This window comes from Accipiter gentilis, chromosome 10, assembly GCF_929443795.1.
Source record: "Accipiter gentilis chromosome 10, bAccGen1.1, whole genome shotgun sequence".
Taxonomy (NCBI): domain Eukaryota; kingdom Metazoa; phylum Chordata; class Aves; order Accipitriformes; family Accipitridae; genus Astur; species Astur gentilis.
In genome coordinates this window covers 7,214,072-7,240,394 of record NC_064889.1, presented here as the reverse complement: position 1 = coordinate 7,240,394, position 26,323 = coordinate 7,214,072, and the positions used below count along the sequence as shown (strand labels likewise).

The 26,323-nt window shown below is 38.5% G+C and overlaps 2 protein-coding genes across 10 annotated transcripts in view; both read right to left on the bottom strand.

Moving 5' to 3' along the window:
* ICE2 (interactor of little elongation complex ELL subunit 2) overlaps nucleotides 1–2,586 on the bottom strand; it is a 42,152-nt gene extending 39,566 nt beyond the window's left edge. For 5 of the 7 annotated variants that reach the window (XR_007507560.1, XM_049813316.1, XM_049813317.1 and 2 more), the window contains exons 1-2: nucleotides 2,506–2,586; nucleotides 1,387–1,491 (exon numbers count right to left, since the gene is read on the bottom strand). Coding sequence is in view for 4 of the 7 variants with exons in the window: in XM_049813316.1 (XP_049669273.1) it covers nucleotides 1,387–1,491; nucleotides 2,506–2,534 (134 nt within the window). In the remaining 3 variants the exon portion in view is untranslated. Of the gene's footprint in view, nucleotides 1–1,386; nucleotides 1,492–1,940; nucleotides 2,035–2,505 lie in introns of those variants that run through there. The other 2 variants (XM_049813320.1, XM_049813318.1) reach the window with 2 other exon arrangements.
* An 8,539-nt stretch (nucleotides 2,587–11,125) lies between these two features.
* Nucleotides 11,126–26,323, bottom strand: part of RORA (RAR related orphan receptor A) — a 382,781-nt gene continuing 367,583 nt past the window's right edge. For 2 of the 3 annotated variants that reach the window (XM_049813336.1, XM_049813338.1), the window contains 7 exons: nucleotides 25,184–25,579; nucleotides 21,854–21,975; nucleotides 20,477–20,609; nucleotides 19,683–19,790; nucleotides 18,164–18,274; nucleotides 16,706–16,818; nucleotides 11,126–15,365 (listed from right to left, as the gene is read on the bottom strand). In XM_049813336.1, coding sequence (XP_049669293.1) covers nucleotides 15,201–15,365; nucleotides 16,706–16,818; nucleotides 18,164–18,274; nucleotides 19,683–19,790; nucleotides 20,477–20,609; nucleotides 21,854–21,975; nucleotides 25,184–25,579 — 1,148 coding nt within the window. In that variant the 3' untranslated portion in view covers nucleotides 11,126–15,200. The remainder of the gene's footprint in view (nucleotides 15,366–16,705; nucleotides 16,819–18,163; nucleotides 18,275–19,682; nucleotides 19,791–20,476; nucleotides 20,610–21,853; nucleotides 21,976–25,183; nucleotides 25,580–26,323) is intronic. The other variant, XM_049813337.1, reaches the window with a different exon arrangement.

Genomic DNA, 26,323 nt, shown 5'->3' with positions numbered 1-26,323 from the left:
CAGCAACTTGCCTTCACAGCTTCTATGGCGAGAGAACATACACTTTAGTAAATATCTATCAGAAACCCCAATATAAAAATTGACAAACTTCTGTCAGCTTTTACATTCATGTTTGCCCCAATGGGTTCCATTTCTCTTCCTCTTGACTATGGCCATACAACCCAGTTCCATCAATTTCTGATTTTTTCTGGTTGCAACCTCTCTTCTGGCTATAAACCCACTTCTATTACACACAACTGAACACAATCCCACTCTTGAGTGCAGTCATGTCTACTCCAGAAACCCTTTTTCTACATCATCTGAAGGAAGAAAATATCCAGTGTACCCAGTAGCAAGCTGTGAGGGCTGTGCTCATCTCTGCCAGTTCCAGGAAAGTTGCTCCTACAGCGATGAACCAGAAAAGCCTTCTCTAGCCAAAGATGTGGGATACAGTCATGTGATGGAGACAGGTGTTCCCCTCAGATGTGCACTCTCAGTGTCAGTTCATAAAAATACTGTCATTCCCCTTTAGAACAAATTATTTCTTCACATGCTGAACTCCCCACTTAGAGCACAGTCACTACCTTGATCTCCCAGTCCACATTCTTTGTGGTGTGAATGTTCATCCACCATGAGACACTTGCCACTTGTACCTCCCTACCAGCTTAATGACTTCTGAAAAAAAGACAATAGCCTAAATACAGTCCTCCAACTTTTGAAATTCGGCAGCCTGAGCCATGCTTTTCACTATGTGAAACAAAAGTTGTTTCTAATTCCTCAACTTAAGAAAATTAAAAAAGACATCAAAACTGCACAAACAATATTACCTGTACCACCGGTGTTCCCATAATTTCATTTCTCACCCTTCAGCTAACACTCTATATAGTTTCTTCATTATTCAAGGAATTAATTGCATCTCTGCACCTTAGACACTGTTGGCTTTATGTAAATGGTGATGGCTACTTCCAAAAGATACAGGTAAAAAGGATTTCAATGTACAGTATCATCAGCCTTCTCCAAAGTGAGAAGACATGGACAGACAGCAAGACATTAATTTCTAAAAAGAATTAGGTCTGGTTCACAGGTTATAGGATCCTTACCGTGACCAGTTAAGAGTGTGGGTCAAACTTCATCTCTCTCTGGTACGTAAAAGAGAGCAAAAAACCAACAGGCACTACCCCCCAAAAATAACCTAAACCCCATCCCCAAAAGACCAGAGGTCCCAACCTAGACTCTTCCCACTTTCTGAAGTTTCACAATAGGTAAAGCACAGACCAACTGCTGGACCAATGAGTCAGTAACAAATCATTACATGCCAGGTAATATACAGCTTTCCCCAAAACAGTAAGGGTATGTATCGACAGGATGATGACAAACAGCACAAAATTGTAACATAATAGAATATACCTGTTTGATAAATGCCACAGTTCAGAAAGGCTTGGTGCCAATGAATATTTTTCATAAATTTCACGTGAGAAAAATACTTCACTGCCATTTGTTGGTGAAATATCCCTGGATAATAATAATGATAAAAAATAACAACAAAATAAAATCTACAACCAAAACAAGAACATTGCAATACACAAAAAATTAAAGGCCACATCTACCCCCGAGAAACAAAGAACAGAATTGTTTATTAAAGGAAAAAAAAAAAAAAAAAGGCCATCCACACAGTGTTTCCACAATTCCTTCTTTAAAGAATTTACATATATACTAATTCCCTACTGGTTCTCAATAGTAACATACACATGTTCTTCACAGTCCAAAAAGAACAATTTAATTAATATAGGATATAATTTCTAGATATGGTGAAAAAAGTTCTGATGGAGTTACATGCTTTCAGATATTCATTAATCAAAACCAAACACTGGGCTGAACTTGCTGGGATTTTGAGAAAAATACAACAATCTTTTGGTTTTAATTTTCCAGAAAAGATGTTTTGTCTTCTATATAGACTTTACCTTCTTTTCTCTTTTTTAAAATATAGCCCTTCCAGTGTACAGAGTTTATACAATGCCAATCTTCCCACACTGTTTAGAAAGGCGCAAGGAAAGATTTACTCCTGTCTTCCTCACGAATGAACTAATTCAAAACCAGCCTACCTCCCTTAGACTTAAAAAGCCGCATTACTACTTTGTAGGGCTTTTCGTATTAAAAACAAAACAAAACAAAACAACGACGTCACCGCCCCAAATCCAGATCGTGGGTGTGCATTACTCAATCGTTCCTCGTTTCTGAGCATACATAAACACAGAGGCTAACCCTTCCTCAGGGAAAGCACACTCACAGCTCCCCTCCTCCACCGAGAAAACGGCAAAAAATGGCGCCGCCCCGCCCTCCCTCAGCGACGGGGTGGAGCCAGGCGGGCGCGGGAACCCAGGGCCGGCCGGCCCGCTCCCCCCCGGGCGCATGCGAGTCCCTGCCGGGCGGCGGGCGGAGCAGCGCGGAGCGAGGGGACGGCTTCCCGCCCGCCGCTCTTCAGACGCGCCCTGCTAGGTTAGGGGGACGAGGGGGGAACGTGCTTACCAGGTCAGCAGCTGCCCTTTGGCCGCCATCTTGGCGGGCCCCTCGGGGAAGCGTACTCGCCGGTTCCTCGTCTCTCTGCCGCGTGAGCCTGCCTCACGGCGTTGGCCAATCAGCATAGCAGAGCGCCCGGCGCGCGGGATCAGGTGTTCTGAGCCAGCCAATGGCAACATGGGCTCGAGCAGCTCCTGGAGGGACCGCGGCGGCCATCTTGTGGCAGGGGGAGCTGCTGCAGGATTGGGGGTGAGGGCGCTCCGCCGCCGCGGCCCGTCGCCCGTGGCAGGGCCGGCCCCGTCCCGCCGCGCCAGGAGACGAACGGTGCCTAGGGCCGCTCCGCTCCGACTCCACGTTCTTCACTAAGGTGTGGCCCTGACCTGGCGTTGGGTGCCTCGAGCGGCAGTTCCCGCCCTCGGTGCGCAGAGGTGGCTGGGCCGGGCTCTGCCGGGCGGCTCGTCCCTGAGGGAGGTTGGGGCCGTGTGTGAAGAGGGCTGAGGTGTCTTGCGGAGGTTGCTGCATTTATCAGCTTCCCTCCTCTCCTGGGCTTCTACTTTCCTTGGCTCACTTCCCACTTGTTAACGTGGGCAGAGCCACAAAACCTTTTTTTCTGATGATCGGGCTTCCCAATGTGGTAAAATGTGGAATTCAAGTATTCTTAGTACCTGTAGGTCTAGGTGATGGAAACTCATTTGCTTGTGGTATTAGAAAAAAAGGTGGTCCCCTTCACAGCTCTACAGATGGAGACATGAAGAGGGAATTGAGGATTGTGGCATGAAGCAATCAAAGTGTTCACAGCACCTAGTCCTGTAACTGAAACTCAGGGCACTACATAAAAATACTGAGATGATTCAGAATGATGTCCAAACCCATAAAGAAAGGAGTTCCTTTAGCTTACTTGCACATTAGTTTTAAGGACATTGTTTGAATTTAATTCTGCCCTTTTTGGTTTGTATATCAGAGAAGCAGAAAGGTTTCTGTCACCCTACTGGATCCACCCAGAGCCCAGTCCTGGAGGTGGCCTTGTAAGGAGTAATCTTACTTCAAAACCCAGGTATGGTAACAGTTACATAGCTGAATGATTAGAAGGCTTACCTCAGATTGTGAGTGTGGCAGGTTAAATTCTGCTTCAGTCTGCATCTCCCTAAAACCTGCAGTGTCCTTTTTTTTTAAAAAAAAAAAAAAAAAAATAGTGCTACTTCCTACATGTAGTCTTTCTGCTTCCATGACATAAACATGAACATCAGGAAACACTTTTTTACTGTGAGGGTGACCGAGCACTGGCACAGGGAGATTGTGGAGCCTCCATCCTTGGAGATACTCAAAAGCTGGACATGGTCCTGGGCAACTGGCTCTAGGTGGCCCTGCTTGTGACCTCCAGAGGACCCTGCCAACATCAACCATTCTGTGATTCTGTGAAATGGTTGGGGGTCAAAAATGCCACCTCCTAACTTAGAGTTTAGCTTTCCTTATGGGGAGGCATGGGAGTCCTTAGTTCGTATCTCACTTCAGAAAAATTCCTCCATTTTATATTGAACATACATAGTTGTTGCCTAACCTGTATCTTGGTGGTTAGGAACTCTCCTGTGAGTGGCAAGATTGGGCAGGAATCAGTCCTAAGGATGAGAAAATTACATCTCGATTTTCAGTGTCTTGAAGACTGCTTTAGTCATGGAGCTGCTGTAGAACAAATGGCACTACTTAGTGCTACGGTTCTAAGAAAGTGATCACTTCCGCTACTTTTTTTTTTGTAGACTTGATCTGTAGGTGAAGGCTGCTTCCAGATACAGTGCTTCAAAGATGAATGCTAATGCCTATTTCCGGGTCGCGGTCGGGCATATAAATACTGAGCTATTAAAGCTCTGTCAAGACTGAGACATTTCTGGGTAGGTGCAGAAGGAGAATGTTACATGCCTGAAGTCTTATGACCAAGCGTGCTGCTGGCATTCAGGTGCTCCCGAAGTTAGGACAGGAGAGGGGAGTTGCAACTTTGAATTTTGATGCCTAAATTGTATTAAAACATCATTTTTGATACCCAAATCCTCATTTAGATCTAGCCCAAAGCGGTATTTCCAAAGTCACTGGGACAGCCTTAAGCCAGATTTCTTGTATCTTGCACTTGACGCAGTGAACTGTGATTTCAAACAAGAAGACACCTTCAAGGAGAGGGAAGCTAGATTAATCCACATTCATTCTAAGGAGGTTTAAAGCTCTTGTTGGCCAAAAGGGGAGCTTAAAAGGTGTTCGGGGGTCTTCTTGTTTTCCTACTGCCAAACGTTACGTGATGTATGGTCTAAACAGCTCTGATATACGTGCTTGGAAGCACAGCCTAATTTTGTAGCTGTGCATTCCTTAAGGAATAAGCGTAATAAACCACAATTCAGAAAAACAAACAAGATGCTACTTACAAAAAATTAAGACGAATTTTTCCATTAGAAGCTGAAGTTTTATTACAGGATAACAGTACATAAAGCACATCTAAAATCGATGTGTTCAATGCACTTAATAAAGGTAATGTAATATTAAAGGTACAGTTTCTAAGTACAATATAACAACATTCATATTAGAATGAAAATTGGAGTATTTAAAAGACAACATTAAATCTCTTATTTTTACAGTCATATTTACAAAATGAATCAAAATACTTTTTTCGGGACTGAGTAAAATAACAAACTTGAATATAAGCAGGCTATCGTAAGAGTGAGTTGGAAAGGTCCATGAAAGTGAAAAGTTAAGTGATTGGGTAAAGATCATTAGCAAAGGTTTAGTACAATACCACTTTAGTATTCCTCTTGATGGCTTACATTTTATTGTGGCTAGAAAAAGAATTTGTACATACTGTACACATAACAGACAGCATATATTTACATGTACAGTATAATTGCATTTAAACTTGTGTGTATTTACAGAAATTTGAGCATATCACTCAACGAGGTTTTTGAAGTCTATGTGCTTAATCTTCAAACTGATGTATATTTATAATCAGCATTTATTCTGGTCTTGTTACGTTGAACATTTAGTAAACAGGGAGAATATATGTTAACCAAATGGTTTGCATAAATATATCAAACTATTAAAACAATAGGGAGCACGTGTTCCTGGCATTATGTATAGGTTGGTACATACAAATTTAAGAGCAAGTCCTTTTCTGTTTGAAAATATCAAAAGGTGACTTAAATCAACAAGGGAAAATAAAATTGTCATGGCTTATATTTAAATAAGATTGTAGCTTCAAGAGGTTTTTATAATTGTCCTGATAGTGTTTGCAGTTAAACATTCCACTTATGAAAATATATCCACGGTGCAGTAAAGTTTGTATTTATTTTTAGGACAACAGTATGTTTGTTGTTTAAAAAAAATTATTTATATATATATATTCCTTGGATTGAGGGTATAAAAGCAGTGCATGGAAGCCAAGAACCATGGCTTTAAAATTCACTACCTTCTATTATCAAAAAGTGCAGTAAACAGAAACATTGTATTTAATAAATTGCTCAAAAATCTTTGCTAAAGATCTTATAAATTCAGTAATATTACAGAAAAATTCTAATAAATATTTAAAAGGTTAATTACCTCCTTAGTTAGATATTTGATATCCATCAGTTTTTAAGAATTAACATGAAAACAGTATCTAGAATGAAAGGAACAGGGGATAGGAATACTTTTAAGGGTACATGACTATGTAAATTAAGGTATACATGAAAAATAAAAACAAAACCCCCAGACCTGACAAAACATTGCAAATTCCACTTCTTAATTAACTTTAGTTGCTAATGGCTGTCCTTGGATATGTGTGCATGATTTATAAAGCATATCCAAGGACTGAATTTAGCCATCCATCTATCATGGAAGATTTACAGAAAATTCCTATTTACAGTAACTGGAGTTAAGTGTGTAGGCATGGCCTAGTAACATCCGCAGTTTGAGTGTGTACAGATCCTATTTAAAGTGAAGAGGGAGGAAGGCACCCAGCAGAATAACATCTATAAATATCAGATGCAACGACAGGATAGAACTCTCCCAACAAGCCAAATAACTACCTCCCTTTCAGACAGACAGCATACTGTAATTACTTTATACTGGCAGATTAGATGTTTTTCTTTTTTCTGATACAATACAGGCAGACTGTTTTAGTAACCAAAAGGATAACAAGCTGGACAGAACATTTTTAATAACGTTAATAATGTTAATAATGTAGAAAAAAATTCTACATTTGATATCAAGTATCTGTACCGGTGAAGTAATTTTCTCCTTATTAAATATACTATAGAATAATTTATATAATGACACTATGCATTTAAAGAGAAAACCATGTCCCAAATCTTGTACTCTGATACAGGTACTTGTTGGGCATAAGTTGGTGTATATATATATATACACAAATATATATATATTTATATATAGTTATACTCAGTGAAATTAACAAGACCCAAAGGTGGTATTGTCTAGGAATAAAAGGGGTTTGTTTGCTTTTGTTCACAAAAGTAACTTATCTAGCACCACACATCAGAAAAACACAAAAATAGCACACTCTAGTTCTAAACAGCTATGTCTAAAATAGATTATATAGTAAAACAGATATTATACAGCATAATGTGGTATTTGATAAACAGATAAATATTTGCACTGTGTAGGCTGTTTATAGTATAACTTTATCTATACAGAATGAAAGCAAAAAGTTAACTGTATAGAGGTGAGCAGAACAACATTAAATATTATGACTCCAAAGCAGAGACAAAGTTAGAGTTGAAAGAATAGAGCAAGATAAAATGTTTACAGGCCATTACAAGTCCTTAAATTAGTAGTAAAATAAGGAATCAGTTGCTCAAGTTTAAGAAAGCAGTAAACAAGAGATTGCATTTACATGCAGATGTCTAAAACTTGTATTTCTTTTAAATCTATGCACAAAAAGTCATTTGTTTTTATTGCTTGACATTCAGTTATGGCTAGAGTATTTTTAACCTTTTTTTTGTACTTTGGAAACAAGAATATTGTTAAAGGTGCCATAAAAATGGACAACATTGAAAACAGTTTGCAAATAAACCACCTAACACTGCAGTTCTTTATACATTTTAAAAAGCCTTGTCTGGGGTTTGTCATATGTTAAATATATTTAATCTGGGAAAATACATTGTAGCTTGAAGCCTCCCATTGGCCCAAACATCCAATACAAAAACACATCTCCAGAAAAGGAGCAGGCAGACAATACAGTTACATATAAAGAAGCAGCCAGTTAATGTCCTAATAGTTTAGATATTCACCACTGTTCTGTAACTTGTTTCTAAATCAATGTAGAAATGAGGAACATTTTGGATTTAGAAAGGTGTACAGTACGTATGCCTTTTTGTGAAATAAAATTCACTGTATTGCTTATGAATTCTCTGCATTAGATATAGATAGCATTACAGATTGCAAGTTCCTGTAAAGTTTGTGCATCTACATTAAGACTTTGTGGGGTAATTTAGGGTAGTGTTTCTCAAACTGAAAGTCACAACCATTTGAAAGTTGCCAAAGTGTTAAGATTATTATCAAAACACGATGTCAGGCAAACGTAGCTCGGTTCTGTGTGAAGTGTAGCAGCTCGGTTCTCCAGCGCAGAGCGTGTGGTTGTGCTGGCTGCAGAGGAGTGCGCTGGCCAGGGAGCTTGTCCCACTTACTGGATGCAGCTCAGCCCCCCAGTGTGGAGGACCTAGAAGAGCTGGCTGTTGGCTGCAAGCATTTGCAGTAGCCATGGAGTTACCAAGTACTAGCAGCACCTCGGTTCCTGCAGTTAGGAAATGCTGCCAGTCATTACAGCTGGTTTGCACTCCCTGCCCTAGAAAAAGTTAATTCCAACAGAGGGCCCTATGAAGAAATACAGCCCAGAGGGATTGTGCTTTCAGAAAGCTTGAGAAACACTGACTTACAGGAAAACAAGTATACGAAGGACATATGAACACCAAAAACATGCAGATGTTAACAAAAAGGTGTGATGTCACGCATCAAGTTGAACAACTTGATTGTGAAGTTCAGCTTGAAGAAGTAATGAGATTATGAGGGAAGACATACAAGTGAATATTGTGGCAGAAGAAATGAACCTATGAGTATTGATCTGAAGCCTTTATCATGTTTTGTTTCTTATTTGGATAGCCTACTTATTGCTATAAAGTTATTGCTATATTCTACCAATGATAAAGGCAAAAAAAAAGAGATAAACAGCAACATTAGAGACGAAAAAGGTAGAATACAGCTTTTATTTTGATGTTAAAATTCTATTTAGTACCTGAATAAAGTTCCAAAGATAGACTGTATATTATCCTAAATTTTACATATTTTTCCCCTCAAGTCCAGTGACTTAGCATTATTTAGTGAGCTATTATCACAGTACTAGGATTAAAGCACATACTGCAATGATTTTTAAATAAACACTCATTTAAATTTTAAAACTTTTCTTTTTGTTGTTGTATTTGGTATCTGTATGCATTTGCCCTCATTTCCACCAAATGATTTACTGACAGGAATATTTAAGAGAATAGGAGGCTAATATTCAAATATATTAATGGATGAAACTTTTAAAAGTAATAAATATTAGTATTAATAATGAAAAAATAATTGTAATAGTTATATTTCTCCAGCTAAGGAAAATAAAGATGTTTCTTTTGTGCAAGCTGAATCAGCTAGCACAGGTAGAATTTTACATACTGAGTACTCAAGAGAAAATTGCTTATTATTTTTAGATATTGGATAGTAAATGCTGTTTCTGACATTTATAAGTTTATCTACATTGGGGAGTTTAGGAATGTGTAGAGGAAAAAAAAAATACACATTGTTTGCACAGCTTGTACTGTGCAACCTGTTTTGTTCATCAAGTACAGACTGGGGAATGTCTATGCCAATCCAAAAAAAAGATATTTTAATATTTGGATCACCCCACTACCTAGTTAAAGCATCTTATAGATTTTATGTATTAACAGTATGTTTAATTGATACACAAGTGTGTGAAGAATAGGTTCTACTGTGAATCAGCAATAGGAATTTTCTTCTACTGAAGATGCCAGAACACAAACTGATCAAGAGGTCATACTTGCTAAGCAGCTGTCTGCCTTGGAAGGCCATTCCAAGCTAAATGTGACTGTCAGCTTGTAATACTATAATAAAGTTTTCCCTATTTATTAAGCAACCTAAAGTAAACAACTGGAAGCCATATACCCAGTGAAAAAAACCCTCAATAACTTAAGATAGTGGAGAACTGATGCTTTTTGTAAGAAGACAGACATGTTTGATGGAGAAATTCACTCTCTTCCCAATCTAACCAAAGTCTTGAAATCTTGCTCATTTTGTTTGTAGTTGCTTATTAACTTTTCTACCTGCATTTTCAAAGGAATGTGAAGCCATAAAAGAAGGCTAATTGGGACACGCTTCCAGAATCCTACAATTTGGCACTTGGAGACTTCCTAGACATCGCTTGTTTTTTGATGCCATTGTAATTGCTTGGAATTGCTGTATTTGATGTACTAGATATGAAAATGTCTTCAGCCTCTGTTTCTTTCCAGTCAGGTTTTTTGCTTTACTGTGAAGCATATGCAACAATGACAGACAACATCTGAAGTGTTGTTCTTGTATTCCTGCAGATCTATGTTCCTTTTTATGTGACACCATTGCTGAAACCTAATGATTACCTTTTCATTCTTATTGTACTGTCATAAACTGATTTGTTTTCTCTGACGATAATTTAAATACTGAAAATGCATTTTCTATTGCAGAACACTGAAATTCAGCTGGAAAAGTAGTCCTATCGTTATAAAAATGTCCAGAGGGTATTGAAATTCATTTCAATCATTTATTTAATGGGTCAGCATTAATCTATTTTCTCAAATGTAATTGCAAAACCTTTGCACTGTTTTGAGTACTTTTGTCTTGAACAAAACAAAGATCAAAGAGTGGCTATACGGCAAAACTGAGTAAGAGAATGAGGCACGCATAGAGCATTTAGTTAAAAAAAATATCCAGTTCTCTTGTGCCTGGGGGGAGGGGGAAAGGGAAGAAATACTAGCCTATTTTTTAAAAAGTAATTTGTTCCACCAGCAGTACTGGCCACCCTGTTGAAGAGTTTTAGAAGATCCCTGAGCACATTAGTTTCTGACTCTTAACCCCAGCTCCAAAATGATAGGGCTTCTGTTGTTGATAACGAGATGGATTGTCATTCACAGTTAAGTCAATCATAAGGTGCTTATCTATTTACCCTTTTTTTCACCAATCAGCACAAAGAACTGTCAGAAAATAACTTTTATTTTTCTTTTTTAAATAATAAAAGGGCACAAAATTTAAACAATGTTTTGTGACAGTGGTTTAGGATTATTATCTGGCTGCCCCTCAACAACAGACAAGTGATTCAATCGACATTCCTTAGCAAAAAAAACCCAAAACAAAACAAAACAAAAAATCCAACAAAAAAAAAAAAAAGGAAAAAAAAAGGAAAAAAAAAAAAAAAAGAAGAATCCTGTACAAATATGTATTTTTCCCTGAGGGATCAAGGTTACACCCGCAAGTGCTCTATGTACATATTGCACTGTAGAGGAATGAAGAACATGTGCAAAAAAAGCAACGATGATTGAAGCTTACTAATCAAACCTTTTAATCATGACTGCTATGTCATCTTGCATTTTGGAATGTCGGAACACAGCTATTCCTTTAATCTAAAATGTAAAAAAAACGAAAAAAAAGAAAGAAAAAGAAAAACACACCTCTACTATGGCACATTCAATGAAATAAAAAGTTTTCCAAAGACAAATAGACAAATTCCATCAAGAAAATAATACAAAGTTCGTTCGTTTGTTTTTTTTTTGTTTTTTAGAAAAATTACATTACTTTCTTTCATTGTTTCACATTACAAAATCTTTTTTTTTTAATGTTTACACAAATCACATTTTATTGCAGGAATATTTCAAGTGCCATCAAACATTTATAGAAGGGTTAAAAAAATAGAAGTCTCTCTAAAGTGGTCCAGACAAGGCTTTGTATAGAATAAATCTTTTTTCCACCTTCTATTTTTGACTTAATTGAATACATTTTCTTTATTCCATTGACACTTAACAGCCTAGAAGCAGCCACTCACACGTACCCACACATATATTCATGTGCGCACACAAGTGTACTCTCTCACACACACACAGGTGCACATACACACACAGATATCTTGGTATCCATACTAAGATAGATAAGCTTTAATAAAGAACAACCAAACTTAAAAACAGCCTCCCTTTTCACCTAATCCCATAGTTTTTAAAACATCAAACAATGCTGGAGATGTTAAGTAAATCAGGGTGGTTCAAATGACGGTATAGTATCTCTTTCCTAGAAAGACCCAATGAAAATCTCTTTGCAGGCTTTAAGGAACAGATCATTCAAAACCAACATATTATTCCTTTATCTTCAGCTACCCTCAGGTTTTTGTTTGTAGTGAACTGGGCAGATTATTAAAATACTCACGTGAATATCCATTGACCCCAAATATGTTTTTTAACTGAATATTTGGTTGATCATCTGCTACCAGGCCACAGTCCCAGAGGTTCTGCAGAGTGCTTTTCCTCTGCAGCACTGGGTTCTTACATGGCCGTCACTCTAACGTTATTCTACATCCTCTTTCATAAAAGCCTCCTTGGCAACAGAAGTCTCATCCGTACATCTGCCATGCTGTATCCCTTTTTCCCCCTCTCTATGAAGAGCAAAACAAAAATAATCTCTTGCCAAGTGGCTGTTAACTGCAATCAGGAAAGTAGAGTTACTTGGGGTATGTATGCACAGCCTGATTTAACAAGGTGACAGTATGCAGGAGATCCCATAGACGAAAATGACAGCACTTCCTGGCCTGGAAGATCATGTCACAAGCTGTTTGAAAATGCAAAGGGTTTTCAGCTAAGGCCCTATCTGGAACCTTTTTATGGTTATGTATTTTACTAGTAAATGCTCCAAAAATCTGTGTTGTCAATGACTTATGGGTGTAAATAGGCTGAACTAGATACCAAACAAATTGACTGGCACCTAGATGCCTGGTGTAAGTACTAATATTCATCAGGAAAAGGTAAGAAAAGGAAGTGACTGAAAATTAATCCCCAAATATTTTGCCTGGTAGTCTACTTACTGTCAGAAGTAGGAGTTGTATCTTGCTCTCTAAAGTACAGGTCTTACTTCATTATTCATTAGTAGACACTGAAATTAAGTTTAGTTGATCTTTACAGGACTAGCACCTAAGGCTGGTCACATTCAGAAAACATTTGTTAGTTAAAAGGGTTGCTTTAACAATAGGAACACACATTAGAATGAAAGTACCATATCATGCCAGTTACTCCAATAAAGTAAACAATGATTCTAGGAAAAGTGTTTCGGTGGGACTGGAGAGAGCATATGCTGGGCTGTGAGCCACCTCTTTGGGAGCAGGCAGGATGGAGCAGTAAAAGGACAGCTCTATGGACTTTATCCAAAAACCTTCTCATGCTTCCATCCCAGTGCTCACAGAGGTGCAGGTGTTGCCCTCCCATACTCGGGAGGCGTACTGCTTTGAAGGGAAAACATATGATGCTCATCTCCCCCTCCTTCCAAACCACAGAGACAAGTGATAGCTGTAAGCTCCCCTGATGTGGCAGACTATACAATTTTTAATAGGTGTCATAGCTAAATGTCTCAAATTGACCCCAAAGGAAGCATCTTCAAATCATAGAATAAACCTCTATTTTGCTTATAATTCTCCTTTTTAAAACAGTTAGGCTTGTCTGCTTCTATTCACTTCTGTTACTTCTCAGCAACTGTAATACATGTAAGAGATTGTACATCCTTGGAAGTCATAGCAGTGGAGCACGTACTGTCTCATTCTTTTTTCTTTTGAAAGTTCCTGGCTTTTTCTTATGTGCTTCATCAGAAACTTCACTTGCGTAGGCCTACAAGGCATCCAATTATACATCTTCATCTCATCCAAACCAATTACGCACCTCTGGCTCAAACAGCCACAGTCTATTTTGTGATGTTGTTTATTGTGAGTCTGCTTCCCTCAGAACTAGGTTTACTTGCCAAATTTGCTCAGAGACGGTATTCTTCCAAAAGGGCACGGTAATTAATAATAATGAAGACTGCAAGATTCAGCTTATTGGTTGGTTATGCAATACAGGAATCACGATTTCAGAATTACAGAATGCAGATTTATGATAGTAATGATTTCCGGGCATTATACAGAGTACAAAACATTTTCTTCTAGCAACAGTGTGCCTTTACTTTGTTAGTCTGTCCTCATCTGATAAACTTTAAAGTGCATCTTTTTAAATAAGGAGAGCAATGGACTTCTCTGTTCAGCTACCAGAAGTAGAACTGCTGGATGCTGGAAGAACATGGGCCAGTGTCTCATCTCACTGAAGTCAAAGACAAACCTCCTATGGATTTTGATAGGCTGGAGTTTGAAGGCATTGTTTACGATATGGAGTACAAAAGTATGTAATATTATGTATAAAAATTACTTTTCCACATACATGTCATACACACATACTTTTACTGTAGATACAGACTTGAGTAAATACCTTCGAACCTGGATTTACGGTGGGCAGAAATACACTTTATTTAATAGCCTGATTTTCAAGGATGCTGTGTTACTTATTTGTAAATGATCTGTAATTGCTTAGCTTAACTTTGACCACGGAAACTCAGCACCTTTGAAAATGAGGCTGTTGACTTGTGCACCTAAATTTGGATTTAGGCATGTGATTTTAAACATCCAGGTTTGAAAGATTTGAAAATAAAAGTACCTTTGAATTTAACAGCTGACAAGCTGATTTTAATTTTAATTTAGAAAATTGTCATTATTTTCAACTCTTTTAAAAAATCTGTAACCATTTCAGGATATGACCAGCCTCTCTTTAAAAGTAACATGGAAAACAGCAGCATAAATACCTCCCAATGTACCAGTACCTGCCAAACCTTTTTCAGTTAAACTTGAATTTCTGGTGCACATGCAACACAATGAACACGCTAGCATTTAATTTAAAGAAAAAGGTGCAAAATGAAAGTGCCTTATCAATTCAACAAGAAAAGCTATACCAGTAACTACATTTTATATTAATTAAAACAATATATAAACAATATCTCTTTTGCTATATATAGTCTTCATGCCCATTTACCCTGTAATATATTATAATGCTATTGTTGCTATTGCTATGGACCCTTTTCATGCCGTTCTGTCTACTGGCAAACAGTGGTAGGTGAAAAAAATCGTCCTTCATGAAACAATGAGCAAGTTGTGCAAACTGATGCTGAAATCTCTGCAATGCACACCAGTCGCTGATTACTAGGTGGACTCTCTGTTCTGATCAACAAATTGATTGTTCTGTCAAAAGTCTGGGCAGTGAACTACAAGAGAAAACAACCTTCTGACATTAGTACCCTCAGTCTGTGTAAACAGAGGTCAAAGATTGAGAAGTTGAGACAGAAAAAGGGTCCATATTTGTAGGCATAATGGAAATCATATGCATGAGAAAAACAAGTTCAACTTTGTTTCATTGTTTCCCATCCTTCGCCTGACCCCGACCGCTAAGAGATGTGCAGTGTGTTGGCTCCCTAGGTCTGTGCAGGGCCATATAAAGTGTCTTGGTTTTCTTTCTTTTTTTTTCTTTTTTTTTTTTTTTTCCTTTCTTTTGTTTTAATGTTTGTACTTCGGACATTCTAGAAGTGCTTAGGTGATACGTTTACCCATCAATTTGCATCGCTGGCTCAAATTCTGAAGTGAATAACTCCTTGTAAAGTGGAGGAAAATGAAGTCGTACAATGTCTGGGTATATTGCTTTAAATGCCATAAGCTTTTCTGTATGTCGTCCACACAGTGCTCTTAAAGTAGACACTTTGCATATTAACTGTAAAAAAATGAACAGAAGTCATATGGTCATATATGGAACCAGGCCTCCCAATCTTACTCTTAGGATTAAAGCTCTCCCAAACACTTTTGAGTTGCCTTCAATTGTTTCCCTTAACAGTGACATTTCAGATGCGTAGTCATAGATGTTTGTTATGTACGATTTAAAAAACCCCAACAAACAAGCAAACAAAAACAAACAGAGGAACCCACTAAAAAGCTATTTAAGTAATGGAGTAATTCTATTTGTGAAAAAATCTTTTCTTTAAGTTTGTAGGAAAATGTATCAGTAGGTTTCCTGACTTGCCTACCAAGCACTGGATTGATACAGAAGTATTTCATGGCTGGATCTTCATTCATGCGACTTAGTCATTCTCTTGGAAGAAGGCAGTCCTCACTACTTTTAAATCCACTGTGAATATTATGGAGGGAACTGGCAATGCAATAGATTAGGCTTTTTTAAATTATGCTAAATAAGTTGAAAAGGAACAGATCAGAAAAATCTGTACTTCAACAATATCACTAGGGTACTCCCTGAACTTACCAAGTAAATTATTTGTATCAAAGGACATGGAGGAAACTTTCTTCCAACAGAAGGATCCAAAGAATATACTGCGAGAAGAATTTTATGAGCTAGGATTTGAAATGAGGACAATCTGCAAAGCCGGGGCTGGACCATCCTGCTTCTATTGCTATTAATTCTGTAGTGTGAACTAAGCACAAGCTTTCTGGCTGTGTAGAGTTCTAAAAGGAACTACCTCTGTAAGGAAATGCCTATCCTTCCCCCGTTCTTCAGATTTATTTTTTTAACATCACACCACTTTTCCATTTTTGAAAAATTACATGAAGATACTTTAGATTAGCATAATAGTATGTAGTATCTCAGAACTGCTGAGAAAAAGGCTGTGTGTGGAACTTCTCATGGAATACTGAAAAACAAGGTTAGTTTGGGTATTGCATGTTATAACAACTTAATTGTCATGTAGGCAGAGATTTCAGGAGGATTAAGGCATGCATGTTGTAGAACTGAAATAGTATTCTGTGTGGCAGAAATGTTGCTTAGGGAGAAACAGGATAAAAACCTTCATCGCTTTTCATGAAGTTCAACATTAAAATACTTATTTTCAGACCATTATCAGCCTTATTCCCTAGTACGTCATAATTTCACCTCTTCTAGTTTTTAGTGAATAGCTTCACCTAAGCACCTTGAGTTTGAACAAAGAATTCTGGGTTTATAAATAACATACTAACTGTGTAAAAGCTTTTAAACCATAATTAGTATACTGTTCATAAGAAAGCATACTTTCACAGTCATGTGACGTGGTAGAGTATGATTCTTACCTTTGTTAGAATTCCATCTTCTCGGTGGTTCTTCTGTAGGACATGCTGAAGTGCTAGCTGGATCTTCTGTTGGAGTTTTTCAATTTTTACTTTCTCCTGAAGCCATGAGCGATCTAAATATAAACGGAGTTAACACCTCTAGTACCGCAGACATCAATCACAGTGCACCAGGAAGTACTAAGTCTGTTACAGATTCATCTTTCTTGTTTCCAACCTTCCTTCCGCTTCTTATATACTCTCATATAGAAAATGAGTTTCAAAATTAATAGGTTTTGGAGTATATTTATTACATGCATTTAAAGTTGCTTTTATAAAGCCCTTAATTAGAAGAATGCAGCATATCTGTGTAAGATTTATTAATCATTTGCTAACAAGGTCTGTAAAATGCAGGGTATTTACAAAATGAAGCTAGCAACTTTTTAGTGGGAAGTGAATAGATCACATAATGAACAAGCAGTTGGAGTGGATCTTGCCAAGATCTACAGTGACATACAGAAAAATCTGAAGCAAATATTCAGCTATTAAAAAAAAAAAAAAAAAGCTCCTAAACTTCCTAGCAGAAAAGGAGTATTAGCTGCTACATCCTCTGTGTGGCAGAACTGTGGGATTCTGTGGCTTACGTACTAAGACACAGGGCTAACATACTTCCAATCTGGCAAACAGCACGAGAATGTCTTTATGGTAGTCTCAATAAACCCCCTGTTGCTAACAGACTCTTCCACCACCACTCCTGAGTCCACCGTGCTGCAGTCTAAAAACGGAGCGTTTATTTCCTTGGGTGTTATGCCAGACACACACTGACTTTCTGCACTGGTATCTTGTTTCACTTGACCTAATAAGCCTTCCCAGAACCTGGAGTACCGTGCGTATCAACTTCAGATTATGAAGTTATTTTAGTCATGGGTATAGTAGACCCAGGCTGACTCTTGGGGTGACTTGTATGCCTGGCACTTTAATGCTCAGTGTACCCAGTTTCATGATGGGGACAGATACCTAAGCTACCTTGGTACCTTTGTACCACACTAAAATGGCAACCCTGCTTAACAGACCTGAGGTGATGCTGGAAGCGTTCTGTCATGTGCTTGAGAGAATTCTGCTACAGCTGCAGGCTCACATACATTGAAAACCTGACTATATAAATTCAGTGGCTACCTTCTGCCTGTCTCACCTAGATTGATCCAGTGGTCTCTCTCACATGCATTTAAGCGTTTGCAAAGAAGCTGAGTCCTCAATGAGGTGAAAATTTGGAAGACAAGGGCTTAGATTAGGATTTCCAACTTAACAAATTTATTCCTAGATGCATAGTTTTAATGTGTTTATAAAAATAAAATTTCTGGTCAAGGAGGAGACACTTAAAAAGATGATGACTGTCTGATAGTCTTAACATTATCATTAAAGAGACTTCAAAATAAAAACAACCTCTACCAAATAAACCTAGAGCAAACCTTTATCTCTTACCTGCTGACATTAAAACAAATGCAGAAAACAAAGCTATCTCATCTTCCGTCAGGTGCATAGAACATAAACTTTTTCCAAATTCAAACACAAAACTAATGAAGTCTTCACAACCTGCCAAAAAGAAGGTACAGCTCATACCACATTGTTTAAAAGTACTTCAGAGCTCCAGAGTTGTTGATTTATTCTGATGGAGGTGAAAAAGGGATGTAAAATACTTCGTAGGTGAATGGTCTTCTCCTTAAGGACTGTGGAGTGATGGTAGTGAGATGTCACTCGTGCCTGAGCTTATTATCCCATTCCCATGAGCCCCCAGCTCCCACACCCTGACAGCAAGTATTTTGAAGGTTTTGCACGCTGTATCTTTCCACATTTGGTTCTTTTGGGGTAAATATGGATAAAACCCAAGCCATTTTCAAGCTCAAATTTGGTTTAGCTTTGTTTCTGTTCTAAATGGAACTTCCTCAAGTCACTGTGGACTAGAGGTTCGAAACGTGTACTTGAAAAATGCTGATTTTAAGACTATCGAGCGCACAGAAGAGGGGGGGAAGAGAGGCATACAAGGTACATGCAGGAGCAAAGGGAGAAGCCAATGTCTCAAAGCTTTTCATGCAGAAAAGGAACTCTGTCTCCTTTCATCCATTCTCTTGCTCACGCAGGTGTAAGTCAGGTTACTGCTGCTGTTACACATGCTGTTACTCAGTTTGCGAAAGTGGAGCCCTGCTTTGAAGGGGAATGCGACCTGATAAAAGAGGGCTCTGCTCCCCAGATCTCAGCCCCAGCCCAGGCTAAATTTCTGGATGTAGTTGGTAACAGATGAAAGTTATGTTTCATTGGAACCCACCGCTGATACGGCATTCTCCGAATCGTTTGCACTGAGACCTTGTACCTTGAGGTGTTTTAGAAAGGCAGCGAATGCTTCAGTAATTGTACAGCATTCTCTGCTGCCGTATTTTCACTGCCCTCCAAAATAGCTAAAATCCCAAACTTACACCCAGTGAAATGTATCCTTTTAAAATTAGCAAAAATATACAGAAAAAAAATCAAATTATAAACTGTGGTTTAATAACCCCCCCCTGATTTACAGTATTTTACCTGCAAATAACTGGACTTTGCATACTACAAAACACCATTAACATCCTCAAAGCAGTAATGTCAGTATATCCAAAATTAGCTTAAAATCTGCTGCCTTTTCCAACAGGATATATAAAATGTTACACTAGATATGAAATCTGGGCTTCTGCTCTGAGCAAGTGTGTCCAAACTGCTCTACCATGATCTAAGTGTTGAATTTCAACACCAATGGTCCTTTAGTGCACAGAGTGAAGCTGTTTTAACTCCTGAAATCAGCTTGGCCTCAAACAGAGCCAGCATGACTGCTTACAAAATAAGCAGTTTGAGCTTTGGAACTCTTTTATTTGAATACTATAGCCTGAATTTTTAAAAGCTGCTGTCCCCTTGCTTTTGCATCTTATTATTCTTACTCTGTTTTTTTAAGACACAACACTTGATATTTCCTTACCTAAGGACTTGAAAACCTCTGGGCTAGCATACTTGCCATCAAAGTAGACTGTGTTGTTCTGGGAGTCAAAGGCACGGCACATTCTGATGAACACAACCTCTAAAGACCCTAAAACAGAAACAATGTATGTTTGACTATTTAAGTAGAGACTTCAGTTGCAAAGAGCAAGTGAGGATTTAAGAATTTCCTATGCTCTGCATTCAGTATCAATCTAGTAAGGTAGTAGGTTTCTGTGGTGTAACAGAGCATAGTTTGATTTGCTAGTAGAATCAAAAGAATTCCCATAAACCCCTTTAGAAATTTTTGTTAAAGCAACCTCGTTAATGCTAATAAACTCTAATAATTTTTATTAGAGTAATGGAAGTCTCTGCAGTCAAAGCAGCTCATTTCAATTTATGATCATGAAGCTTCAACAACTTTGTCCAGTATTTGTAAAGTGCATTACTTCTACAACATCTTGCACAGAACAATCTGGATTTTTACCTTGAAATATGTTATTCACTATTCATAAGCCAAAATAAAAAATTTGAGTTCAACTTTTCCATCTTTACCCACTCATCGCTCCCTTTGTTCATAATGGAAATTTCATGCATAGACTTGAACTCATTCTATCCAGAGTAACTAAGAAGGTATATTACTTCAAAGACACAGACAATTTGTGAGGTTTTTCCTGTGTATTATTGGAAATGATCATTGTACTACGTATGTATATATGCGTATACAATCGCTGTATACAGGTAACACCTTCATCAGTCAGAACTAATGGAAGCAGACCTTAAAACTGACCCACATACCTGCTTTTAAAAGCACAATTTGATCGTTTTGACACAGTTCCATAAAGCCATCAATGCGTTTGGCAAATTCCACTACATACTGTATAGCTTCTGTTATTTTGACTGCGCATAACTGCCACATTACCTCCCTTTGCTGTTTGAGAGAGAAGGAAAATTGAAAGATTACTTTTCAAGGTTTGGAAAGCCCATTTTCATAAAGTAAAACTGAGTTGGGGGAAAAAAAAAAAAGCAGAGTGAATTCTCTCTGGCCCTCCTGGCTACAGTCTGCTTGTAAGACAAGGGGAATTAACCTCAAAGGCAAAGCCTCATGTGGATGAGTGACAATGCAAACACGGAGGACTTCTTCAGTGATGTCAGAAGAGATCCAGGTTGGAGTATTCTTATTTCATAAGCCAAAAATGTCAAAGTGTAATGATTCTGGTCATTTCAGTGGGAATTTTATTTGCCGCATCAAAAGAAAACGCTAATGTACACCAGCAGTGCATAATCACATTTTTCCTATCAACTTCTGTATTTTGTACTGAATGTAAATTATCCAACTAGCTTGTCTTCGTAAGGATACGTATAAAGATACAGGAAGATCATCTTGTTAACAACGTAAAGAAGGCATGCAAGCAGTGATTTTTTTCATATGTTTATAATAATTCAGAATGAAATTACCTGGCGAGTGGAAAAAATGATAGTCTTAAAGGTTAAATATTTTTTTGTGGTAATGAAAAATACGCTCACAGAACAGTGTGCTTTAATAGTGCTTCCCAAGCCAGTTTTCCGAAAATAGCCATTTGGTAGTAGTTTGCGGATGGAAGGCACGTTGGAAATACAAACGTCAATTAAATCTTACAATACCCACTGGCGGCATGGCAGCACCGTGCTGCTGTTCTATAGGTAACACTGAAACACCGAGTGACAGTTGTAGAATGAATCAGGATTACAACCAGGCATTGAAGGCTGGAAATCTGACAGAGTTCTGCGTTTATAAGCTCAAAACAAAACACACCATGTAAAATGACAAAACTTGGTAGCTTCAGGTTTTTGTTGTTGTTGTTGTTGATCTGGGAGATTACAAATTAAGAAATTAAAGTAACATGCCATTTAGGATTGAAAAAATTTCCCTGGTTTCTTATCGTTGTTTGTCAATTACAGACAGATAGATTTTAGGAATATGGCTTTGCCTTTCCCTGTACCTGTACAAATCACAAATGCAAAGGATATAACCATCTTGCTGCTTTTGATTCTAGCGTATTATTTTTTTGAAAACACACAAAAATAGACATTCCTGATAGTAAACAGAAAGCAGTGAAAAAGTGAATTTTGCAGTGTGTTATAGCAGTACCATGCTTTAAAAAAAGCATGCCGTAGTTTGGCAGGCTTTTATACCTTGTTCTGGTAGTTCTCAATCTCTTCCTGCAGAAAAGTCTGCCATGTTATCTGCTGTAACTCCTCTCTCAAGTACTGGCAAGTTTCCATGTGTGACTTGGAAATATTCTGTGCAAGATGTTCTAAAAGAAAGACCAGAAAGTGACACGCGTTAAAAATGCAAAGCTATAGCTTCAGACATGAGACAGCTAACGTGTTCCAGTTGCAACAGGGGGGCGGAGGGAGGGTTAGCTGTTCGGAAAAAAAGCGCTTTCCTTTCAGACCTCCTTGGATTTTGCCTCATGAAAATAAACACGTTTAATGCAAACCGCTACCAGACAGAAGGATACCGAAGCAGAAACCCGGTTCTCCAGGCAGCTGGCGCGGGGGCCGGCGCAGGCGTTAGAGGGCACTCTGTGCGCGCACACGCACCCGCTCACCCGAGGTTCCCCACGGAACACCAAGCGGTCCCTCCGCTACCTTGTCAGATGTTCAGGTGGACTTGAGCTTGTTTCGCAACAAGTAAACTTCTGCTGGGGACAGACTTCTTCCTCACGCAGCAGTGGGTGCGAAAGCAAGCTTGCAAGATCAAAAAGCTTGCAAAATAAAGGCAAACTTGGTGAAGTCTGGGAGCGTTTAAACCATTGCAAATTCACTAAGTGGCCTTGGCTGCCCTCAGTAAGATAAAGTTAGCTTTGAAACCCAGGCTGAGAACTATGCTGTTCAGTAGAGGCATACAAAAAAATCCAAATGAGCGAGGCGATGGACCCCGCCAAGTTAAGGTGCAGGAATCTCCGTGAGGGCGGCCGTGCTTAATACAGGACACTACGTATCGTGCAGGGAACATAAGGGCACTGCCAGCCAGGCAGTAGATCTTCAAAAGCTATATGCATTTGGTTTGTACAACAAAAGCTTTCTAATAAAGAAATACAGATAGTTACCACCTGTCCAGTGTTCTGTCAAGCAGGACACTATCGCATGAGGCTGCCTGTGAGGGAAAAGTTTATTTTCTTTTCTACTCTCATATAATTAAAAAAATTCTAGGGAAATACACTTAGTAGAGAATCCAGATAGTAACTATAACACATTAAAGACTCAAGTCTTCTTTCTTCAGCTTTAGAGTAGTCGCTTAGTTAACTGCACGACTTAAAAATTTCCACACGTTTTAATTCCAATTAAACTATTTTCTGCTGCTATACTTGGTTAAAAGACCTGTAAGGCAGATGGATATTTATTCATCAAACTTGATTCCATAAACCTTTTAGGAACACCTTCAGAAGCATGAATGGCATTTAGACGTCTGAACTCCACTTCTGCTTTGCCTCTCCCTCTGCTACCCTGACTCTTCACATACGTTTGTTCTGGTTTAGCATGTGACAAGAAGAGGCCTGATGACTTGTCTCACACAATGCTGCAGTTGGTGCTTTTGCAGGTTAGGCCACTGACAAGGAAGGCTTAGAATGAACGAGAACGGTGGTCATTACCAGCACAGGGGTATTCTGAGGGACTCGGCGTTAGGTCTTCTGTGAAACTTACTTTGGTTGGTAGCAACCCAACCCAACTTCTTACAATTTGAACTGCTGAACCAATCAGTCTGTTCAGTATCATACTTAACTGCATTAATAGTTTGATGTAAGGTACTACTTGAAAAGTCTTATAACATACAGCTCAGGTAAAATCAGATCGTAAGTGCTGCTACCTGAGCAATCGATAATGTAGAACGTAAGAGAATTTATACTTCTGTTGTCATCGTAGCTTTCAGAGCAATTTTTTGTTTCTTACAAGGGTGTACTTAAAACATTTGCTCTCGCTAGCAGCAACTGACAGCATTATACCTGTGCCCTTGCAGGATACAGAAGGTGAAATATTACCATGTTATTCACAAACCTCGGCCTCAGTTCTGGGCTGTATTTCAGCACACACCTAAATACTTTCATTGAACAGCCACACCTCTCTAAATTGAAACCTTAGTCTGGAAGACAAACATTCTTCAAACGTTGTTTGGTAATGTCAATGCTGGGCATCCAAATCCTGCTCTGTAGGGTTTAAATGCAAGCCCTATGTAAATAAAGGTAAGCAAAATGACAAACTTATTTTAGACCAGTGTTCCAAACTCAACACCTGGCCTAGGAAGGAAAATCCCTTTCTTTTTTCTGTGAGGTTAATGTAGATCTTTTAATAACTCCCCTGAGAATATTAACAACCATTTGATTTGAGACAAAGCTGGTAGCATAGGCTTCGTCCTATTTTTTTTCTTCTCATTTTTACTTATCTGTAACTGAAGTTATTTGAACTCAAGCCAGACACAATATTTTGGCTGTCACAACAAATTATGTTGCAGAGAAACTGCATTCTGCAACATAAGGACATTAAAAAGTAAGCCTTCTTGTCCCTTCCTCGCTGCAAAATTTTTCAAAAGAACCTAAACTGAAGTAAAACAAGCAAAATTTCATATCATATACTTGCCTCTAATTAAAAAAAAAGTTAGCAAAAAGAGAAAAATTTAACTTGGAAAACCTGATTTTTCAAACTAGTTTTAGGTTTTCATAATGGAATAATTAGCAAAAATGTTGTTTAAGCAAGCAAAATCAGTTCTAAATGCCTGACTTCTTATATAAGTAATAGAATCTTAAAGCCACTTCTCTCATGTCCTGTTCCAGTTTGCTTATAACCAGCTCACGCAGCACGCTCTGACTCGAGTCTTAGATGTTGACAAGTCAGAGTTGTGGAATTCAGCCCTAGTGTAATCATACAGGGAAGAGTTTAAAGTAAAACGTGCTAATTAATGTGGTCATTATAAGGCTTTTAGGGAAATTATCAAAACTTGCTACATTAAAAAATTTTCTGAAGTATTTGGGGCCAGATTCTCTCCGTTAGTGGCAAGAAGAGCTGCCCTCAGATTAGACTGGTGCTTTGGTTTCCTATTTCCCAGGTACAGGTAAAGAGCAGGAGAAAATCGGCCTCATCGCTTTTTGTTAGAAAATAAGAGTATTGGGATAATGAAAAAGAAGATGAAATGTTCAAAAATAATCTGCAAATAAAAAAAAAACTCCACTCAGCACTAAAAATTAGCTTGTTAATCAGTATTCAAAGGGTTCCATTACAAGGACTGAAAACAAAAGCAACACTACTAGAGCAGATCAGCCACAAGCTCCTGGGATTTCTAGTCCAGTTCTGTAAGGTGTTCATCACGTACCCCGATTAGGGTATCGTGCCCTTCACAGAAGAATGCCCATACATGCTCACAGCTGTACTGAAGCAGCATTCTCACTGTCACCTGGCTAAATGTGTGACTTTAATCCAAAGGGTACTATTAAGACAATTACAACGTAAGTTTTTCTCTCTCATTACCTAATTCTGCCATGGACACAGTTGGAGAGGTCTCCCCATTTGTAAAAGAACAATAAGGGAAGAAGCCCGATGCTGGTGTGTAGTCACATATTGGTTCTGGTTTGATTCCATTAATATCAAGACCCGACTGATCTGGAGAAGGCTGTATGTCTAAGTAGAAGCTGCTAACTGCAGAGTCTGCTTTGCTACCTTCAGGGGTATGCCCATCAATGTAATTACTGAGGTCATCATGTAGCTCTGTTAACCCATTGGTGGTGATATTGTATGTTGGTGTTAGTGGTTCTGCCTCTCCTGGTTGCTGCTGATGATCTCGCTGCTGCTGCTGCATTCGATGTTTCTGCACCTCCGCATACAGGCTGTCCCTCTGCTTTTTTGACATTCGACCAAACTTTACAGCTGAAATACAGACACACAATATATTACATTTCTACAAATCCACTACTGCATTTTAATTGTCTTGGGTCTTTAAATACTACGCGGAAGGACACAGTATAGAAGGCAAATCAGCAGGACAGGCAGACCTAAGAATCACTTCTGTTCAGTTACAGGTAACATAGCTGCAGCATCTACTCTTTAAAAGACTGTTTTAACATGCTACTTAAATGGACCATTAGAAGTCACTCTTTTAGCTTAATTTATTAACTTCCCACTTCTATACCAAAAAGATTTTCTCTTATATGTTCACCGAAGTTGACAGATGCCTGTCTTCACCATTCAAATCCTACCTAGAAAAGTGGAAGCTAAAACAGAATACGCTGGCTTGAGATGAACTGCCCAATTCCTACTAGCTGTATATTCATCCTACAAAGTGAACCTAGAATTAGGTACAAACACATGCGGTCTATCTCAAAGAGTACCAGAAGCAACCTTTCTTGATATTAGGACCGAAGCCCATGGGAAGAACCACAGAACCTGCTTTAGGCACAGTTTACTGTGACAAAGCACAAACGTTTGCCCAGTGAATTACTGTTAAAACTACAGATGTGTGTGTGTGTGTGTGCGTGCGCACAGGTGCATATACGTATCTCTCCACAAAATTATGACTACTTTGAGAAGTACTAATATTAAGCGTAAGCCAGAAGGATCTGGTTTGCAACATCCAGGGATTTCCTAAGAACATAGTATGTGATTTCGGGGACC